This window comes from Salvelinus alpinus, chromosome 24 (genome assembly GCF_045679555.1).
Source record: "Salvelinus alpinus chromosome 24, SLU_Salpinus.1, whole genome shotgun sequence".
Taxonomy (NCBI): domain Eukaryota; kingdom Metazoa; phylum Chordata; class Actinopteri; order Salmoniformes; family Salmonidae; genus Salvelinus; species Salvelinus alpinus.
This window is the reverse complement of record NC_092109.1, coordinates 47,304,078-47,324,303: the sequence shown is the minus strand read 5'-3', so window position 1 is coordinate 47,324,303 and position 20,226 is coordinate 47,304,078. Positions and strand designations below refer to the sequence as shown.

Sequence of the window (20,226 nt, the reverse complement as noted above, 5' to 3'; positions counted from 1 at the left end):
ACGTACTGGCAAATGCTCTAAAATGACATTGGAGGTGGCTTATGGTAGAGAAATGGACATTCAATATTTTGGCAACAGCTCTGGTGGACATTCCTGCAGTCAGCATGCCAATTGCATGCTCCCTCAATACTTGTGTAACAAAACTGCACAATTTCGAGTGGCATTTTGTCCCCAGCAAAAGGTACACCTATGTAATGGTCATGATATGCAACACTTGTCAGGTGGATGGATTATCTTGGCAAAGGAGAAATGCTCACTAACAGGGATTTAAACATTTGTGCACACAATTTGAGAGAAATAAGCTTTCTGTGCATATGGGAAATTTCTGGGATCTTTTATTTCAGCTGATGAAATATGAGACCAACACTTTACATGTTGCTTTCATATTTTTGTTCCGTATAGTAACTGCAAACATCAATTGTACTTATTCTAGGAACATTATTGCGTTCTGGTATTGGTCTTTGCAGGTTCCGAACGAACAGGTCGTCACTAGTTACCACAGCTACAAGGCCCTCCTACTCGACCAATCAGGGGAGGGAGTGTGATGATGCGTGTTCCGGTTTGAGGACCAAATAACTAAATACAGTCTGGAACAAGAATTAGCGACGACACTAAAATTACATTGAGAAAGGACAAAAGGGTAAGTTGTCTTTTCTTAGATAACTAGTAGTTAACTGTTGCTACTTGCATCTAAATGAGTTAGCTAACTAGCATAAGAGATTTCATTCCAAACCCCGAGGAGTTATTCTATTTGATAGAGCAACGTTGGTAGCCTTTCATTCTAAAATGAACGTTAATATATTATTGACCTGCAACAGATGCACAGCCTTTGGTAGGAAAATAACTCCGCTGTGAGCAGTTACCGTCGGTCCCGTTTAAGATGAGGGAAGATAATTACATTTTTTAATGAGCATAACCTTAATTCTACTCCAGCATATTGGATGACTGTCATTCATATTCACCCAGCTCAATGTAACATTGATAGGTTTAGGCTACTACATACCATTTTCTATACCCATCATGAGGTTGCTACAACCTTGCCAAACTTAAACAGGTAGCGAACCAAAAAGTTTAGCAAAAAGAAAACGGAAGATCAGACAAAGGAATGTTTTTCTAGAACTCAATTAGGGAGCGCCAATTAAAGGTGTTGACTCTCCACATTTCTCAAGACAAGTGGAGCACTGGGCCAGCCACTTAAATAGTACCTGGGCCAGAACAGGTGAAAAACCTCCCGACTAACGAGATGGACAAGCCAGAACAGGTGTAACACATACTGACTAACGAGGTGATGCCAATCGGTGCGCCCTACATGCCTTCGTCCTAAAAGTTCAACCTCAAAATGGAAAAACAAAAACCTGTAACACCTTCCCCTTAAGACAACAAATATATCCTATATTTTTGTTGGACAAGTTTGCTCACCACCAACAGAAAACAACTTCCATTACACAACATAATCAACTTCAATGCGTTGCTACTTAAATGCGTCGCCTTCTCCAATGTTAACATAGCATTTACTGGCTGTCAACAATTAAACATAAGACAAAACACACTTTTTGTCTTTCAATTTTTATATTTTTTATATAGTTTCCTAAAACTCACAAGTTTTTTGAGAAACAGAGAACCTTTGATCAACAACAGAAGAGAACCCGTTGTCATGTCAACGTGTTGAAACCATACTTCCTCCGCTACAATCGGGTGGAGAAGTCGGGGGAAACTGACTATGGCCACTGCTGTCACCGTTGACTAAGATGGAGGAAAGCCCAATACACACTGTGCCAGTTGGACGGTTAAATAACTCTAGATAACCTTGATGTCCATTTGGCACACTTGTCAACGGAGGAAAGGGGCGACATTGTTGCACTGCTTTTGGAATATCAGGGTTTGTTCTCGGATGTGCCAGCTCAGGCAAATGTACTGGAGCATGACATTGACGTTGGGGACTGGGCCCAGATCAAACATCATGCCTATCGAGTGAACCCTGAAAAGAGAGAGAGGCTCCACAGTGAGGTGGAGTTCATGGTTGAACATGGCGTGGCACTACATGGCAACAGTCTGTGGAGTTCGCCCTGTATATTAGGATGGGTCTCTGCGGTTTTGTTACAATTTTTGGAGGCTTAATGTCGTTACTAAGCCGGACCTTTGCCCAGGGTCAACGATTGTGTGGACCCGTGTTGGCGCTACTAAGTACATTAGCAAGTTTAATCTGCTGAAGGGATATTGTCAGGTCCCTCTAACTGAGCCTAAGAGTTGTCTGCTTTTGTCACTCCTGATGGTTTGTTTTCCATCCTTCGTCTCCCGTTCGAGAGAGCCGGAAATGCCGGAGCCATGTTTGAAAGGCTCATGCACATCGTGCTACGGATTTGACCAGTCCGAAAGTTGTTTTTCTGTTGGAAAAACTGTCAGGAGGCTTTTGGTCTCCACCGGTGCTAGCTTCATGCTAGTTTCATGCTGAAACAGGAAAGGGCCTTCGCCAAAATGTTGCCACAAAGTTGGAAGTACAGAATCATCTAGAATATCATTGTATGCTGTAGCGTTCAGATTTCCCTTCACTGGAACTAAGGGGCCCGAACCATGAAAAACAGCCCCAGATCATTGTTCCTCCTCCACCAAACTTTACAGTTGGCACTATGCATTGGGGCAGGTAGCGTTCTCCTGACATCCTCCAAACCCAGATTCGTCCGTTGAATGTAGTTTTGTATACAGTGCCTTCGGAAAGTATTCAGACCCATTGACTTTCTCCACATTTTGTTACGTTACAGCCTTATTCTAAAATAGACTAAATATTTTTTTCCCCTCATCAATCTATGCACAATAGCCCGTAATGACAAAGCAAAAACAGAGCCTGAGAGGATCTACAGAGAAGAATGGGAGAAACTCCCCAAATGCAGGTGTGCCAAGCTTGTAGTGTTTTTTTAATTTCACCTTTATTTAACCAGGTAGGCCACAAGTTCTCATTTACAACTGTGACCTGGCCAAGATAAAGCAAAGCAGTGTGACAAAAACAACACAGAGTTACACATGGGATAAACAAACATACAGTCAATAACACAATAGAAAAATCTGTATACAGTGTGTGCAAATGAAGTAAGAAGGTAAGGCAATAAATAGGCCAATAGTGGCAAAGTAATTACAATTTAGCAATTTACACTGGAGTGATATATGTGCTGATGAGGATGTAGTCAAATTCAACAATGAGTGGTTTGGAAGGATTCAGTGACTAACTGCAAGCATTGCAAAGCAATCACTAGCCTGCTATTCAGTGGAGTGGCTGTGTGGTACCACGTCTAAAATTAAGGGTCTCTTTTCCACATTTTAAAATGATAAACATTCAACATTGGCCCTGCTGTCAATGAAGCATGATTTGTGCCACGCTCAAAACAACTGTTAACTCGGGAAACTTCACAATCTGTCTTTAGTGAAGACAACTGGGAACTCGGGTAAACGAGCTACGACTGAGGAAATACGTTTTGAACTTTCATCTAACTCAGAATTGTAAATCGGGAACTCAGGAACGACCTGAAGATCACTGACGTCATCAGTGTGCAAAGCTGTCATCAAGACAAAGGGCGGCTACTGTGAAGAATCTAAAAAATACATTTAGATTTGTTTAACAATTTGTTGGTTACTACATGATTCCATATGTGTTATTTTATAGTTTTGATGTCTTCACTATTATTCTACAATGTAGAAAATAGTAAAAATAAATAAAAAAGGTGTGTCCAAACTTTTGACTGGTAGTGTAGTTCAATTTAAGGTAATAAAATGTTGTTTTGTTTGTAAATGTACATTTGTGAATATGAAATTTGGCCAAAAGAATAATGAAATTAATTACATAAAATTGTTTCAACTCATTTATATCATAAGTAAAGAATCCAAGAAGTACATCTCTCCACAATAGTGTAAGATCTTCATAAATGTGTTCAGTTATAAATCTACTGATGTCTTGCCACAGATTCCTTACACGAATACAATACCGAAAAAGATGCAACACTGTTTCTGGGTGGTCATTACAAAAGGTACAATTTGGAGATAAAAAAACTTAATCTAGTGGTTGGCAGGATAATATTTATGAATAATTTTAATAAGTAGGTATGTATGTGGCAACATCCAAACTTTGTTCCAACAGACATTATCAATAAAACCATTCCAATAAGGCATGACATAAGGTATAGATACAACATCCTGTTGAAACAAGGCTCCTATAGCGCTATTGTTGTTGAATGGACCAAAAGAGAAACAAATCTTTCCTACTGATGAGTCAGCAGGGTCAAGGGAAGGTAGGCTCTGAGGGTCAGGTCTTGACACGTTCCTGAATAATAAAGCAACACCTGAGGGAATGGCGTCTAAAACAATGGCAACATCTTTAAGTGTTACTGGGATCTTGTAAAATGATCCTTATAACGAAGTAAAAAACCCTCTGCATTTACACGTTGTCACACCAATAGGATATTATTTCGGAACCAATATTCTAAAAACAAATAAGTATTTTTATTCAACATGTCCCGATTTTATTCCATATATAATATCTGTGTGAAGAAAAATTATGCTTATAAATGAAGGACCATGACAAGAAAACCTGCCGATGAAAAGCAGAGTTTCACTTGAACTGCCAATATTATAATTGCAAACTAACATGAAGTTAAAGGCCACCAAAAGTAGAGAAGACACGAGGAATAAAGTTCCACATAGAAGTGGGTCTTCTTAGGAATTGTTTTATCCAATTGATCTTAAATAATATTTTAAGGTAGTAAAGTCTAGAAAATTCAGCCCACCTTTCTCATAAGTGTTCATTACAACAGTTTTCCTAATATAATGGGTACGGTTTCTCCACAGAAAGTTGAAAAGCATCTGGTCTATCTCCTTGCTTATTTTACCGTCAAGATATAAAGATAGAACGCCATATGTTAGTCTAGAGATGCCTTCGGCCTTGGTTATTAGGACTCTACCTTTTAAAGATAAGTCCCTCTTTAGCCATTGATTTAGCTTCTTCTGTTTTTTTTTTAATACGAGGGTTAAAATGTAGGAAGCCACGAGACTTCTGATCCTTAGTAATGGTTATGCCTAAATAAGTAAGTTCTTCTTTCACTGGAATGCCAAAATATGAAGGTGTCCCACAGTCTTTGACAGCCATGAGATCACATTTATTAATGTTAAAACATATACCAAATGGATTCTATATCACATTGATCGATATGGGAATCTGACCAGCGTCTTTCAGAAAAAGTGTAGTTTCGTCAGCCAGCTGGCTTATAATAATTTCTTTACCAGCTATGGAAATACCTTGTACAGGACTTATTTAAAGAATTAAGAAGTTGAGTGATTCATAAAAATAGAAACGGTGAGATAGGACAACCCTTGCCTAATTCCTTTCTTTAACTCAAATCTAGGTGAGTGCTTGTTTCTCCTCTACTCCTACAAGACCGTCGGCATACGCGTCATTACATCTCCCTCGTCTGATTGGTCGTTTCCCACGAACCTAACCCTATGCGTCATCACACTCCTTCTGATTGGTCAAGTAGGCGGGCCTTCTGACTTTGTGGCTGTGGTAACTAATGACGACCAAATGAACGCGAGACCAAAGACATTGCAGTATGAAGATATGCAGATCCCCGATCACACGTGTAGGTGTCATGGCGACGTTGGCTGGCTAAGCGCTTGCGTAGAAATACGTCATCGGGTCTAACAGTCGTCTCGCGCCGAACTGCGCAGGTGCAGGCCGTCAAATCAAACGCATGCCTTCGATATAGTCGTTTTTGACGAAAATGAAAACGTGTCACTTTCACGAGGTTGGAGTAATAACATGTTAAAATACTTAAACCATTGTCTCGAATCTAGGTTGTGCCTTTAGATACAAAGGACGAATGTTTCGCTTATCTAACACCAAACCACTTCTTCCCGGAAGTCTTGCGATGTTGCGCCTCTGTGTTTAAAAACTCTGTGGCGAGATCTCGGCACCATTTTGTGAAGCCACTCAAGCCTGCGAGAGTTGTGGTGGGAATATTTGTATTTTGTTGCTAGCTAGTTAACGTTAGTGAGCTAGCAAACTTGGTGTGAACTGTTAACGACTGACCAAACATAGCTTGCTATTTTTACAAGAGCAATTTGCTAAATAACGTTAAAGTGGTTTCCTAACTTTTAAACCACGAAAGTTAGCTATCAGTCTACGGATGTCTGGAGATAATATGTCGGGCGGCGGGAGCGTGGTTCGTGGCCCAGCGGGAAACAACGACTGTCGGATCTACGTGGGTAACCTGCCGCCTGATATTCGCACTAAAGACGTGGAGGATGTGTTTTATAAGTACGGGGCGATCCGAGATATCGATCTGAAAAACCGGAGGGGAGGACCGCCGTTCGCTTTCGTGGAATTCGAGGACCCCAGGTAAGTTAGCTGACTATGCTAAAAACATAATTAAGCCGCTTTCAGAACAAACCGATAGCTAACGTTCGCTAAGTAGCTAGCCGCAGGAAGTGCTCGGTAACAACTAGCAACCCCTTAGCTAGCTCGCTACCTCGTGTTGTGTAGAGTAGGAGATATTGGTTGGTGTGTTGTTGCCAGAGTTTTACCAGAGTTTTTAACATACTATATAGGTTCTTTGATCTTTCTACTATGGTCAAGAGCCAAGTTATTGAGGTGGTCGTCCACAATCATAATTATTGTTAAACGGAGAGTTGCGCAAGATGGCGATGGGCCGGACACATGACTTTATTTAACGCTTCTTTTGAATTAGGTAATTGCATCTGCCATGGAGTCCAGTTGTATTATATTACAGGTTGTCCCAACTGCTTGCCGTTGTTTAGAAGTAATCGCGCTAACATATTTTAGGGTATTTTTCACCCTGCCAGTTACTAGTTTTATTGAGCACCGTTGCACCAACTCGCCTATCAAACTTTCTATGCTCAGCCCATTGTTCTGCGTCACAACGCTGTTAAATAAGAGCTACCCTCCCCAACCGTCTGGGTTGACCGAAGGTAACTCGATATTAATAAGGTTACTATGTGAGAGCGTCCACTGTTCGCATGGGTACACGTTGATGGCCTACGGTGACTGATCGCTGGCGTGTGTAAATCAAAAGTGAAACATTCTATTCTTCTCGTGGTTAACATTCATTCAGGGTGTAAAACCTAACAAGTGTCCCTGTCTTTTTCAAGATGTGGCAAATTTTAAAGCACTTCTTTGGTTTGAGGAAATAACCATTTTTTTCTCCTTTTATTAGGATTCATTGTTTCTAACTGGTTGCTGGGTAATTTAATTTGCGTTGAAGTCTGTAACACCAGATACACATTAGTGTGTTGGGGAGATGAAACAATGGACGCCCGTTCATTTTGAATGAAGGAAGCAAAGTGGGCGGGGACCGTTGGGCGAGGGGCGGGACCGAAGTTGGGGAAAACGTAACTTCATGCAAATAATCCGAGACATGGCATTGTTATTTACCAATCCAAGCTCACTGTAGTTTCCAGCCCCTACTGGATTGGCTGTTGATACCTATCACTACCTAGCCTGATTGCTAGCGCCAACATGAGGGTGAAGCACGCATGGCTATCCGTTAGTAGGCAGCCTAGTGGTTAGAACTTTGTACCTGTTTTTCCCCCACCTTTATTTAACCAGGTATTAGACCAGTTAACCAGGTAGGCTAGTTGAGAACAAGTTCTCATTTACAACTGCGACCTGGCCAAGGTAAAGCAAAGCAGTGAAACACAAACAACAACACAGAGTTACACATGGAATAAACAAAAGTACAGTCAATAGAAAAGTCTATATACAGTCTATATACCAGGATTAGGGAGGTAAGGCAATAAATAGGCCGTAGTGGCGAAATAATTACAATTTAGCATTTAAACACTGGAGTGATAGATGAGCAAAAGGTGAATGTGCAAGTAAAGATACTGGGGTGCAAAGGAGCAAAAAAGAAATAACAATATGGGGATGAGGTAGTTGGATGGGTTATTTACAGGTACAGTGATCTGTGAGCTGCTCTGATAGCTGATGCTTAAAGTTAGTGAGGGAGATATGAGTCTCCAGCTAATGTGACTTTTGCAATTCGTTCCAGTCATTGGCAGCAGAGAACTGGAAGGAAAGGAGGAATTGGCTTTGGGGGTGACCAGTGAAATATACCTGCTGGAGCGCGTGCTACGGGTGGGTGCTGCTGCTATGGTGACCAGTGAGCTGAGACAAGGCAGGGATTTACCTAGCAAAGACTTATAGATGACCTGGAGCCAGTGGGTTTGGCGACGAATATGAAGCGAGGGCCAGCCAACGAGAGCATACAGGTCGTGGTGGTGGGTAGTATATGGGGCTTTGGTGACAAAACGGATGGCACTATGATAGACTGCATCCAATTTGCTGAGTAGAGTGTTGGAGGCTATTTTGTAAATTACATCACCGAAGTCAAGGATCGGTAGGATAGTCAGTTTTACGAGGGTATGTTTGGCAGCATGAGTGAAGGAGGCTTTGTTGCGAAATAGGAAGCCGATTCTAGATTTAATTTTGGATTGGAGATTCTTAATGAGTCTGGAAGGAGAGTTTACAGTCTAACCAGACACCTAGGTATTTGTAGTTGTCCACCTATTCTAAGTCAGAACCGTCCAGAGTAGTGATGCTGGGAAGGCGGGCAGCGATCAGTTAAAGAGCAGGCATTTAGTTTTACTTGCATTTAAGAGCAGTTGGGGGCCACGGGAGGAGAGTTGTATGGCATTGAAGCTCGTAACGGTGTCCAAAGAAGGGCCAGAAGTATACAGAATGGTGTCGTCTGCGTAGAGGTGGATCAGAGAATCACCCGCAGCAAAAGGAGAAGGTACGGTGGGATTCGAATTGGTCGGTGATCTGTTTGTTAACTTGGCTTTCGAAGACCTTAGAAAGACAGGGTAGGATAGATATAGGTCTATAACAGTTTGGGTCTAGAGTGTCACCCCCTTTGAAGAGGGGGAGGACCGCGGCAGCTTTCCAATCTTTGGTATCTCAGACGATATGAAAGAGGTTGAACAGGCTGGTAATAGGGGTTGCAACAATTGCAGTGGATAGAAAGAGGAGGAAGGGAAGCGCTACTAAGGTACGCTATAGTATATTTTGGTAGATAGAAGGTGCTCTTTGGTAAAAGGTGTAAATTGGTCATCAAAAAGAAAGGAGGACCAAGGCACTCTTCATATAATTAATTAAAATGCCTTTATTAGTATGGCATGTTCAATAGAAACAAAGTTGTTAAAACCGACGCGTTTCGGCTGCATGGCCTTCGTCAGGGAGTAATTGCAGTGGATACTTTTAGAGAGGGTCCAGATTAGAGGTCGACCGATTATAATTTTTCGATACCGATTTATTGGAGGACCAAAAAAAAGCTGATGCGGATTTATTAAAAAAAAAAATATATATATATATATTATTTGTAATAATGACAATTACAACAATACTGAATTAACACTTATTTTAACTTAATATAATACATCAATAAAATCAATTTAGCCTCAAATAAATAATGAAACCTGTTCAATTTGGTTTAAATAATGCAAAAACAAAGTGCTGGGAGAAGAAAGTTAGTGCAATATGTGCCATGTAAGAAAGCGTTTAAGTTCCTTGCTCAGAACATGAGAACATATGAAAGCTGGTGGTTCCTTTTAACATGAGTCTTCAATATTCCCAGGTAAGAAGTTTTAGGTTGTAGTTATTATAGGAATTATAGGACTATTTCTCTCTATAGGATTTGTATTTCATATACCTTTGACTATTGGATGTTCTTATAGGCACTTTAGTATTGCCAGTGTAACAGTATAGCTTCCGTCCCTCTCCTCGCCGCTACCTGGGCTCGAACCAGGAACACATCGACAACAGCCACCCTCGAAGCAGCGTTACCCATGCAGAGCAAGGGGAACAACTACTCCAAGCATCAGAGCGAGTGACGTTTGAAACGCTATTAGCGCGCACCCCGCTAACTAAAAATAGATCCATACCACATTGGGTAAGGTGATTTGCAGGGAAGTATATTTAGTTCGTAGATAGAACGTGAGATTAAGATGTATATGAAAAAATACCGGCTATTGACACCGATATACACGTCCTACTGCCCCGCCATCTTGTGACCGAAAGGTTTTAAGATCGAATCCCTGAGCTGACGAGGTAAATTCTGTTCTGCCCCTGAACAAGGCAGTTAAACCCACTGTTCCTAGGCCGTCCATTATAACTGATTTGCCTAGTTAAACAAAGGTACAATTAAAAAACCAAACATCGGGTTACTCGGGTTCACTGAGGGTGTTTTCACACAGTTCTGAGCTGTAGGCCAATCAGTTAGACTATGTTACATTTTATTTATTTGGTCCGGTTGGTTTCATGTTGCCATGAAACCACTGCGTACATTAAACAACACAGTGAAAACGGGTTGGCTGTGGAATGTGCTTTTCTCAAACTGATGTGTAGGCAGCAGAGTGAAGTAGCTGGCTAATTAACTATTGGCCCTCTCCAACTCTGTCTGTGTTGTCATATCTTTCTCTGTGTTTGTGTGTCCCAGGGATGCTGATGATGCGGTGCACGGTCGTGATGGTTATGACTATGATGGTTACCGTCTCCGGGTGGAGTTCCCCCGTAGTGGGCGTGGGGGAGGGAGAGGGGGTGGTGGCGGCGGCAGGGGTGGGGGCGGCGGCGGCGATGGAGGAGGGGCCCCAAGAGGACGATACGGACCTCCCTCGCGGCGCTCAGAGTACAGAGTCATCGTCTCAGGTCAGTCTTTACCCCTCCTTCTCCTGTCTTTACACTGTTACCCCTCTACCACCTCCTCCTGTCTTTACACTGTTACCCCTCTACCTCCTCCTCCTCCTCCAGGTCTTCTCCTGTCTTTACACTGTTACCCCTCTACCTCCTCCTCCTCCAGGTCTCCTCCTGTCTTTACACTGTTACCCCTCTACCACCTCCTCCTCCCCCTCCAGGTCTCCTCCTGTCTTTACACTGTTACCCCTCTACCACCTCCTCCTCCCCCTCCAGGTCTCCTCCTGTCTTTACACTGTTACCCCTCTACCACCTCCTCCTCCAGGTCTCCTCCTGTCTTTACACTGTTACCCCTCTACCACCTCCTCCTCCAGGTCTCCTCCTGTCTTTACATTGTTGCTCCTCTACCACCACCTCCTCCAGGTCTCCTCCTGTCTTTACACTGTTACCCCTCTACCACCTCCTCCTCCAGGTCTCCTCCTGTCTTTACACTGTTACCCCTCTACCACCTCCTCCTCCAGGTCTCCTCCTGTCTTTACACTGTTACCCCTCTACCACCTCCTCCTCCAGGTCTCCTCCTGTCTTTACACTGTTACCCCTCTACCACCTCCTCCTCCAGGTCTCCTCCTGTCTTTACACTGTTACCCCTCTACCACCTCCTCCTCCAGGTCTCCTCCTGTCTTTACACTGTTACCCCTCTACCACCTCCTCCTCCAGGTCTCCTCCTGTCTTTACACTGTTACCCCTCTACCTCCTCCTCCAGGTTTCCTCCTGTCTTTACACTGTTACCCCTCTACCACCTCCTCCCCCTCCAGGGCTCCTCCTGTCTTTACACTGTTACCCCTCTACCACCACCTCCTCCAGGTCTCCTCCTGTCTTTACACTGTTACCCCTCTACCACCTCCTCCTCCTCCAGGTCTCCTCCTGTCTTTACATTGTTACCCCTCTACCACCTCCTCCTCCTCCAGGTCTCCTCCTGTCTTTACATTGTTACCCCTCTACCACCTCCTCCTCCTCCAGGTCTCCTCCTGTCTTTACATTGTTGCTCCTCTACCACCTCCTCCTCCAGGTCTCCTCCTGTCTTTACATTGTTGCTCCTCTACCACCTCCCCTCCAGGTCTCCTCCTGTCTTTACACTGTTACCCCTCTACCTCCTCCTCCAGGTCTCCTCCTGTCTTTACACTGTTACCCCTCTACCACCTCCTCCTCCAGGTCTCCTCCTGTCTTTACATTGTTACCCCTCTACCACCTCCTCCTCGTCCCTCTCCAGGTCTCCTCCTGTCTTTACACTGTTACCCCTCTACCACCTCCTCCTCCAGGTCTCCTCCTGTCTTTACACTGTTACCCCTCTACCACCTCCCCCTCCAGGTCTCCTCCTGTCTTTACACTGTTACCCCTCTACCACCTCCCCCTCCAGGTCTCCTCCTGTCTTTACATTGTTGCTCCTCTACCACCTCCTCCCCCTCCAGGTCTCCTCCTGTCTTTACACTGTTACCCCTCTACCACCTCCTCCTCCTCCAGGTCTCCTCCTGTCTTTACACTGTTACCCCTCTACCTCCTCCTCCCCCTCCAGGTCTCCTCCTGTCTTTACACTGTTACCCCTCTACCACCTCCTCCAGGTCTCCTCCTGTCTTTACACTGTTACCCCTCTACCACCTCCTCCTCCTCCAGGTCTCCTCCTGTCTTTACACTGTTACCCCTCTACCACCTCCTCCTCCTCCAGGTCTCCTCCTGTCTTTACACTGTTACCCCTCTACCACCTCCTCCCCCTCCAGGTCTCCTCCTGTCTTTACACTGTTACCCCTCTACCACCTCCTCCTCCAGGGCTCCTCCTGTCTTTACACTGTTACCCCTCTACCACCTCCTCCAGGTCTCCTCCTGTCTTTACACTGTTACCCCTCTACCACCTCCTCCTCCAGGTCTCCTCCTGTCTTTACACTGTTACCCCTCTACCTCCTCCTCCAGGTTTCCTCCTGTCTTTACACTGTTACCCCTCTACCTCCTCCTCCTCCTCCAGGTCTCCTCCTGTCTTTACACTGTTACCCCTCTACCTCCTCCTCCAGGTCTCCTCCTGTCTTTACACTGTTACCCCTCTACCACCTCCTCCAGGTCTCCTCCTGTCTTTACACTGTTACCCCTCTACCTCCTCCTCCCCCTCCAGGTCTCCTCCTGTCTTTACACTGTTACCCCTCTACCTCCTCCTCCCCCTCCAGGTCTCCTCCTGTCTTTACACTGTTACCCCTCTACCACCACCTCCTCCCCCTCCAGGTCTCCTCCTGTCTTTACACTGTTACCCCTCTACCACCTCCTCCTCCAGGTCTCCTCCTGTCTTTACACTGTTACCCCTCTACCTCCTCCTCCAGGTCTCCTCCTGTCTTTACACTGTTACCCCTCTACCACCTCCTCCTCCAGGTCTCCTCCTGTCTTTACACTGTTACCCCTCTACCTCCTCCTCCAGGTCTCCTCCTGTCTTTACACTGTTACCCCTCTACCTCCTCCTCCAGGTTTCCTCCTGTCTTTACACTGTTACCCCTCTACCACCTCCTCCTCCTCCAGGTCTTCTCCTGTCTTTACACTGTTACCCCTCTACCACCTCCTCCTCCAGGTCTCCTCCTGTCTTTACACTGTTACCCCTCTACCACCTCCTCCTCCAGGTCTCCTCCTGTCTTTACACTGTTACCCCTCTACCACCTCCTCCTCCAGGTCTCCTCCTGTCTTTACACTGTTACCCCTCTACCACCTCCCCCTCCAGGTCTCCTCCTGTCTTTACACTGTTACCCCTCTACCACCTCCTCCTCCCCCTCCAGGTCTCCTCCTGTCTTTACACTGTTACCCCTCTACCACCTCCTCCAGGTCTCCTCCTGTCTTTACACTGTTACCCCTCTACCTCCTCCTCCAGGTTTCCTCCTGTCTTTACACTGTTACCCCTCTACCACCTCCTCCCCCTCCAGGTCTCCTCCTGTCTTTACACTGTTACCCCTCTACCACCACCTCCTCCCCCTCCAGGTCTCCTCCTGTCTTTACACTGTTACCCCTCTACCACCTCCTCCAGGTTTCCTCCTGTCTTTACACTGTTACCCCTCTACCACCTCCTCCAGGTCTCCTCCTGTCTTTACACTGTTACCCCTCTACCACCTCCTCCTCCTCCAGGTCTCCTCCTGTCTTTACACTGTTACCCCTCTACCACCTCCTCCTCGTCCCTCTCCAGGTCTCCTCCTGTCTTTACACTGTTACCCCTCTACCACCTCCTCCAGGTCTTCTCCTGTCTTTACACTGTTACCCCTCTACCACCTCCTCCTCCAGGTCTCCTCCTGTCTTTACACTGTTACCCCTCTACCACCTCCTCCAGGTTTCCTCCTGTCTTTACACTGTTACCCCTTTACCACCACCTCCTCCAGGTTTCCTCCTGTCTTTACACTGTTACCCCTCTACCACCTCCTCCTCCTCCAGGTCTCCTCCTGTCTTTACACTGTTACCCCTCTACCACCTCCTCCTCCAGGTCTCCTCCTGTCTTTACACTGTTACCCCTCTACCACCTCCTCCTCCAGGTCTCCTCCTGTCTTTACACTGTTACCCCTCTACCACCTCCCCCTCCAGGTCTCCTCCTGTCTTTACACTGTTACCCCTCTACCTCCTCCCCCTCCAGGTCTCCTCCTGTCTTTACACTGTTACCCCTCTACCTCCTCCCCCTCCAGGTCTCCTCCTGTCTTTACACTGTTACCCCTCTACCACCTCCTCCTCCTCCAGGTCTCCCCTCTAGTGGTAGCTGGCAGGACCTAAAGGACCACATGCGCGAGGCAGGTGATGTATGTTATGCCGACGTGTTCCGGGACGGTACCGGCGTGGTGGAGTTCGTACGCAAGGAGGACATGACCTACGCTGTCCGCAAACTGGACAACACCAAGTTCCGCTCCCACGAGGTAGGTCAGGGGTCAGAGGTTGGTCTGGACTCCAGGGCTAGAACACTTGGTTGGAGTCTACACCCTATACCCTGTGTGTGTCTCATCGGGCAGCCTTCTCTCTCTCCTGTGTGTTTAGGGAGAGACTGCGTACGTTCGTGTGAAGGTGGACGGACCTCGCAGCCCCAGTTACGGACGCTCCCGCTCTCGTAGCCGTAGCAACGGGCGTAGCAACGGGCGTAGCAACAGCCGCTCGCGCAGCTTCTCGCCGCCGCGACGCAGCCGGCCTTCGCCACGCTACTCGCCACGACACTCCCGATCACGCTCCCGCACCTAGACACAAACCACATACACACACCTCCAGCCCAGCGGCCCCCCCCCCCCCCCCCCCCCCAGGGAGAGGACACATCAGACCAGGAGACGGACAGACGCCGCCCGGTGGACATTCTAATGCATTACACCTCATGTTCTCTTGCCTCGGCTACGTCTTGTTCTTTCATCCCCGTTTCCTGGTCTAGTTTGCCTCAGCTGTGACGTATGACCTCTGTTCTCTTTGTATCTGCTGACCCCTCATCTTCCCCCGCTCTCTCTCTCTCTCATCTTCTCTATTTCTCCTCCGCCCCCCCTTCTCTCTCTCCCATCTGTGTAAAGGGCTTTAATTGTTCTGTTTTGACGGGGGGGGGTTGGTGAGATTTATTTTGTGTTTATGTGGGGAGGGATGGTATTATTGTCTTTGATGTGTTGTTGTGTTGACCTCTGACCTGTCTGTCGTGTCTCTCTGTAGAGATCACAGGAGCAACCTGATAGGCTGCTGGGAAACAGGAAACTGTTCATATTAGGATTAACAGGAGGAGCAGGAGGAGTCAAATAACCAGCCAATGGTATGACGGCAGTAGTCTCTCATCCAATCAGCTGTCAGACCTGATGTTTTTCTGACCCAGTAATATTATTGAACTGGTTTTAACTTCCTACTCTTAACTCTCTCATATTAATTAGTGCTTTGCCACCTCTCCTTCCCTCAATCTCATCCGGTCCTGGTTTTCTATTCATGGTTTCTGGTCAGAGTAACATGCATGGTAGTGTCAACAGGACAGTGTGTCTCTGTGTCAACAGGACAGTGTGTCTCTGTGTCAACAGGACAGTGTGTGTCTCTGTGTCAACAGGACAGTGTGTGTCTCTGTGTCAATAGGACAGTGTGTGTCTCTGTGTCAATAGGACAGTGTGTGTCTCTGTGTCAACAGGACAGTGTGTCTCTGTGTCAATAGGACAGTGTGTGTCTCTGTGTCAATAGGACAGTGTGTGTCTCTGTGTCAATAGGACAGTGTGTGTCTCTGTGTCAATAGGACAGTGTGTGTCTCTGTGTCAATAGGACAGTGTGTGTCTCTGTGTCAATAGGACAGTGTGTGTCTCTGTGTCAATAGGACAGTGTGTGTCTCTGTGTCAATAGGACAGTGTGTGTCTCTGTGTCAATAGGACAGTGTGTGTCTCTGTGTCAATAGGACAGTGTGTGTCTCTGTGTCAATAGGACAGTGTGTGTCTCTGTGTCAATAGGACAGTGTGTGTCTCTGTGTCAATAGGACAGTGTGTGTCTCTGTGTCAATAGGACAGTGTGTGTCTCTGTGTCAATAGGACAGTGTGTGTCTCTGTGTCAATAGGACAGTGTGTGTCTCTGTGTCAATAGGACAGTGTGTGTCTCTGTGTCAATAGGACAGTGTGTGTCTCTGTGTCAATAGGACAGTGTGTGTCTCTGTGTCAATAGGACAGTGTGTGTCTCTGTGTCAATAGGACAGTGTGTGTCTCTGTGTCAACAGGACAGTGTGTCTCTGTGTCAACAGGACAGTGTGTGTGTCTCTGTGTCAATAGGACAGTGTGTGTGTCTCTGTGTCAATAGGACAGTGTGTGTGTCTCTGTGTCAACAGGACAGTGTGTCTCTGTGTCAACAGGACAGTGTGTCTCTGTGTCAACAGGACAGTGTGTGTCTCTGTGTCAACAGGACAGTGTGTGTCTCTGTGTCAACAGGACAGTGTGTGTGTGTCTCTGTGTCAACAGGACAGTGTGTGTGTGTCTCTGTGTCAACAGGACAGTGTGTGTGTCTGGCATTATTAGTTGTTGGTTATATTTTGTCATTAGTCTTGGTTCAGAGAACTTTCTAGCGTTGAGGTGAGTTTTCAGCTGTAAATGTCTTAAACACACAGCGTTCAGAGCCAGCAGGTTGTGATGGCTGATTGGCTGTAGCTAGACTTGGGCGGTATACCGTTTTTTACTATACACAGATATTGATGCAGGGACCGGTTTGGGTTTTTACTTTACCTTCTATAACGGTATTTGAACGTTTGGTTTGTTAAATGTGATACGTTGTGTGTAACGCCCATTTTTATAGTTGGCTTTGCTACTTGAGTCATCTCTCTCCATGCTGCTTTCCACACAGACATAGCCCTGCCCCCCTGTCACTCAAGGAGCATATTTGTTGTTGCTTGACCAGGAGACACTTGGGTTCAGTTTGCTTTGTCAATGCTGATCACTACCATGTTGGCTAACCAGGAGACACTTGGGTTCAGTTTGCTTTGTCAATGCTGATCACTACCATGTTGGCTAACCAGGAGACACTTGGGTTCAGTTTGCTTTGTCAATGCTGATCACTACCATGTTGGCTAACCAGGAGACACTTGGGTTCAGTCTGCTTTGTCAATGCTGATCACTACCATGTTGGCTAACCAGGAGACACTTGGGTTCAGTTTGCTTTGTCAATGCTGATCACTACCATGTTGGCTAACCAGGAGACACTTGGGTTCAGTTTGCTTTGTCAATGCTGATCACTACCATGTTGGCTAACCAGGAGACACTTGGGTTCAGTCTGCTTTGTCAACGCTGATCACTACCATGTTGGCTAACCAGGAGACACTTGGGTTCAGTCTGCTTTGTCAACGCTGATCACTACCATGTTGATGACAACAATGCTGTTTTCACTTTGCTTCTTAATATAACTCCACTAGCGTTCTATAATTAAACTTAGTTTGTTTCTTACATCTGCAAACTTGTGTTTTCATAGCAAGTTGGGCCTAAATCTTGTTAGCCGCTAATGCTAACTGCTAGCTCGCTAATAAATGTACTCAGTCAGAGCAAAGGTAACTAGCTATACAGCCTGATGATACCAGTGGTGGTGTAGAACTAAATCGGCATGTTGGTACAACAGTATTTTCTAAATCAGAGGAATATGTGAATGTTAGTTACATGAAGTAACGAAGAGAACCTTCAATGTAGCCAAAGATTAGAGTCCCCTAGGAAACACTGACCATCACTTTGGTTCCTACCCTGTCACAATACCTCCTCCTGGCATTTTCATTCGTTTTCATCTCAAACACAGTATTCAAAGTGCCCACTATTATATTCTAACTATGGAATTTACCCTTCCTATTCATTACTTCCTTTTATTCCAACAGTTCACCCAAGTGTTTTGCTCTAAATCGCAACATTTGGTTAAAAATAGGGCCTAGTTTGTTGTTGCCCATATCGTGCAGTTTGGAAATGATCTCAAATGAGTGCAGGAAACGCAGAAATTTATGAAAAAGATTTTGGTTGAATTGAACAGTGTAGAACAACTAATTTGAAATCACATATAATGCATGTGGTATTAGGGTGGCAACAATACTCATAAAGCAAATTTAAGGACTTTTATTATTAAAAAATCATTAAATACCGTCATACCATTAAAAAAAATATATAATCTTTTTACACCGTGATATAATATTTTGGCCATATCGCCAAGCCCTAACTATAGCAGGTTGTGATAGAGTGGCTGATTGGCTGTAGCAGGCTGTGAGTGATTCTAACCTGTTGCTCCTTCCTTCTCTCTGTTGGGTGCGGGATCTGTCTCAAGGAGGGCTGTGATTGGAGGAGGGCTCTGTCTCCCCGTCCCGGAGCCAATCAGACCATCAGGATCAGAGCAGGGATTAGGATTAAGGATGGAGAGAAAACGCGGAGTGGGACAGGAGCATAGGATCGGGACCAGACCACAGCCCACTGGAACCTAGATACTAAACCTAATTCACTCAAAATGGCTCTCAAACACCCAAAATTAGTTTATCCCCCCCCCCCCCGTGTGGACTCCACAGCGTCCTTCTAGGATGCTGACCAGCGTTCTTTTATTATTTAAGAGGAGCTCAGCGCAAAACCAGGAGACTGGCTCAGGATGGAGGGAGGCGCACATAAGGAGATTGGTAACTAGAAGGGAATTATAATCTGGGGGGAGGGGGTAAATGTTTGTTCATTAAAGGGATGGAGGGTAATGTGTTTGGTTTGGAGGGAGGGTGTTATTTTTTTAAAGGTTTGCATTGTTTCCTCGGTAGATATTATGATTAGTTTGTTTCCCTAGTTGGTAACTTCATGTTTCTGCATCTCTTCAATAAAGTGTCTTCTACAGTAGCTAGTCTGTGTGCCTCTGATTCTTGATTATTCTACAGTAGCTAGTCTGTGAGCCTGTGATTCTTCTACAGTAGCTATTTCGGCGAAATTTGCCGTTTTGAATCCAAAATAGGTAACCTACGTGGTTTGTATAGATCCGATGAAAAGTTTGGGTGTTTCCCCACTGGCTGTCAGTGAATGAGTGATGTGCGTTTGGACCAATCCTGTCTGTATCCAAGGCTCAGCTAGTCGTTCACATGACAACAGAACGCAGCGCCCGACTGAACGGTAGGTGAGACGCCTGACTACGGAGACCGGGGTGAGAAGGTAACAGCTGCGCGTCTCCCTGAACGGTAACGGTAGGTGAGACCCCTGACTACGGAGACCGGGGTGAGAAGGTTACAGCAGCGCGTCTCCCTGAACGGTAACGGTAGGTGAGACCCCTGACTACGGAGACCGGGGTGAGAAGGTTACAGCTGCGCGTCTCCCTGAACGGTAACGGTAGGTGAGACCCCTGACTACGGAGACCGGGGTGAGAAGGTTACAGCAGCGCGTCTCCCTGAACGGTAACGGTAGGTGAGACCCCTGACTACGGAGACCGGGGTGAGAAGGTTACAGCAGCGCGTCTCCCTGAACGGTAACGGTAGGTGAGACCCCTGACTACGGAGACCGGGGTGAGAAGGTTACAGCAGCGCGTCTCCCTGAACGGTAACGGTAGGTGAGACCCCTGACTACGGAGACCGGGGTGAGAAGGTTACAGCAGCTCGTCTCCCTGAACGGTAACGGTAGGTGAGACCCCTGACTACGGAGACCGGGGTGAGAAGGTTACAGCAGCGCCTCCCCTGAACGGTAACGGTAGGTGAGACCCCTGACTACGGAGACCGGGGTGAGAAGGTGATGAAGCGTACTTCATGACCTGTAACCGAAAAACAACCGGCATTTGTAAAGTTTGAGGGAGGAAGTGTGATGGAACAGGAATGTTAGCATTAAGTATCTTGTTAGCTGGATCGATTTCTCCATTAGCTAATTTAGCCAGAGAAATGTTGAGAAACATTAGCCAACTTAGCTGATCAAATCATTTAGTTTATGGTGCGACAATTAGCTGGCTAATAGACAGCTAACGTTACATCATCAGATGAGCTAATGTTAGTAACCAAATCGCTATAGTATTAACTGATAACGTTATATGACTCCTAGCAGTTCCTCAAGTTATAACGCGTTAACGTTAGTTGCTTTCCG

The 20,226-nt window shown here is 45.9% G+C and overlaps 1 protein-coding gene across 1 annotated transcript; it reads left to right on the top strand.

Annotated features, from left to right (window-relative positions):
• The first annotated feature begins 5,988 nt into the window (after positions 1-5,988).
• Positions 5,989-19,008, top strand: LOC139551639 (serine/arginine-rich splicing factor 1B). The gene is made up of 5 exons (XM_071362907.1): positions 5,989-6,379; positions 10,494-10,702; positions 14,435-14,607; positions 14,726-15,467; positions 18,464-19,008. Exons 1-4 carry the CDS (start codon positions 6,168-6,170, stop codon positions 14,921-14,923), a joined length of 792 nt encoding a protein of 263 aa, XP_071219008.1. The 5' UTR covers positions 5,989-6,167; the 3' UTR covers positions 14,924-15,467; positions 18,464-19,008.
• The last annotated feature ends 1,218 nt before the right edge of the window (positions 19,009-20,226 follow it).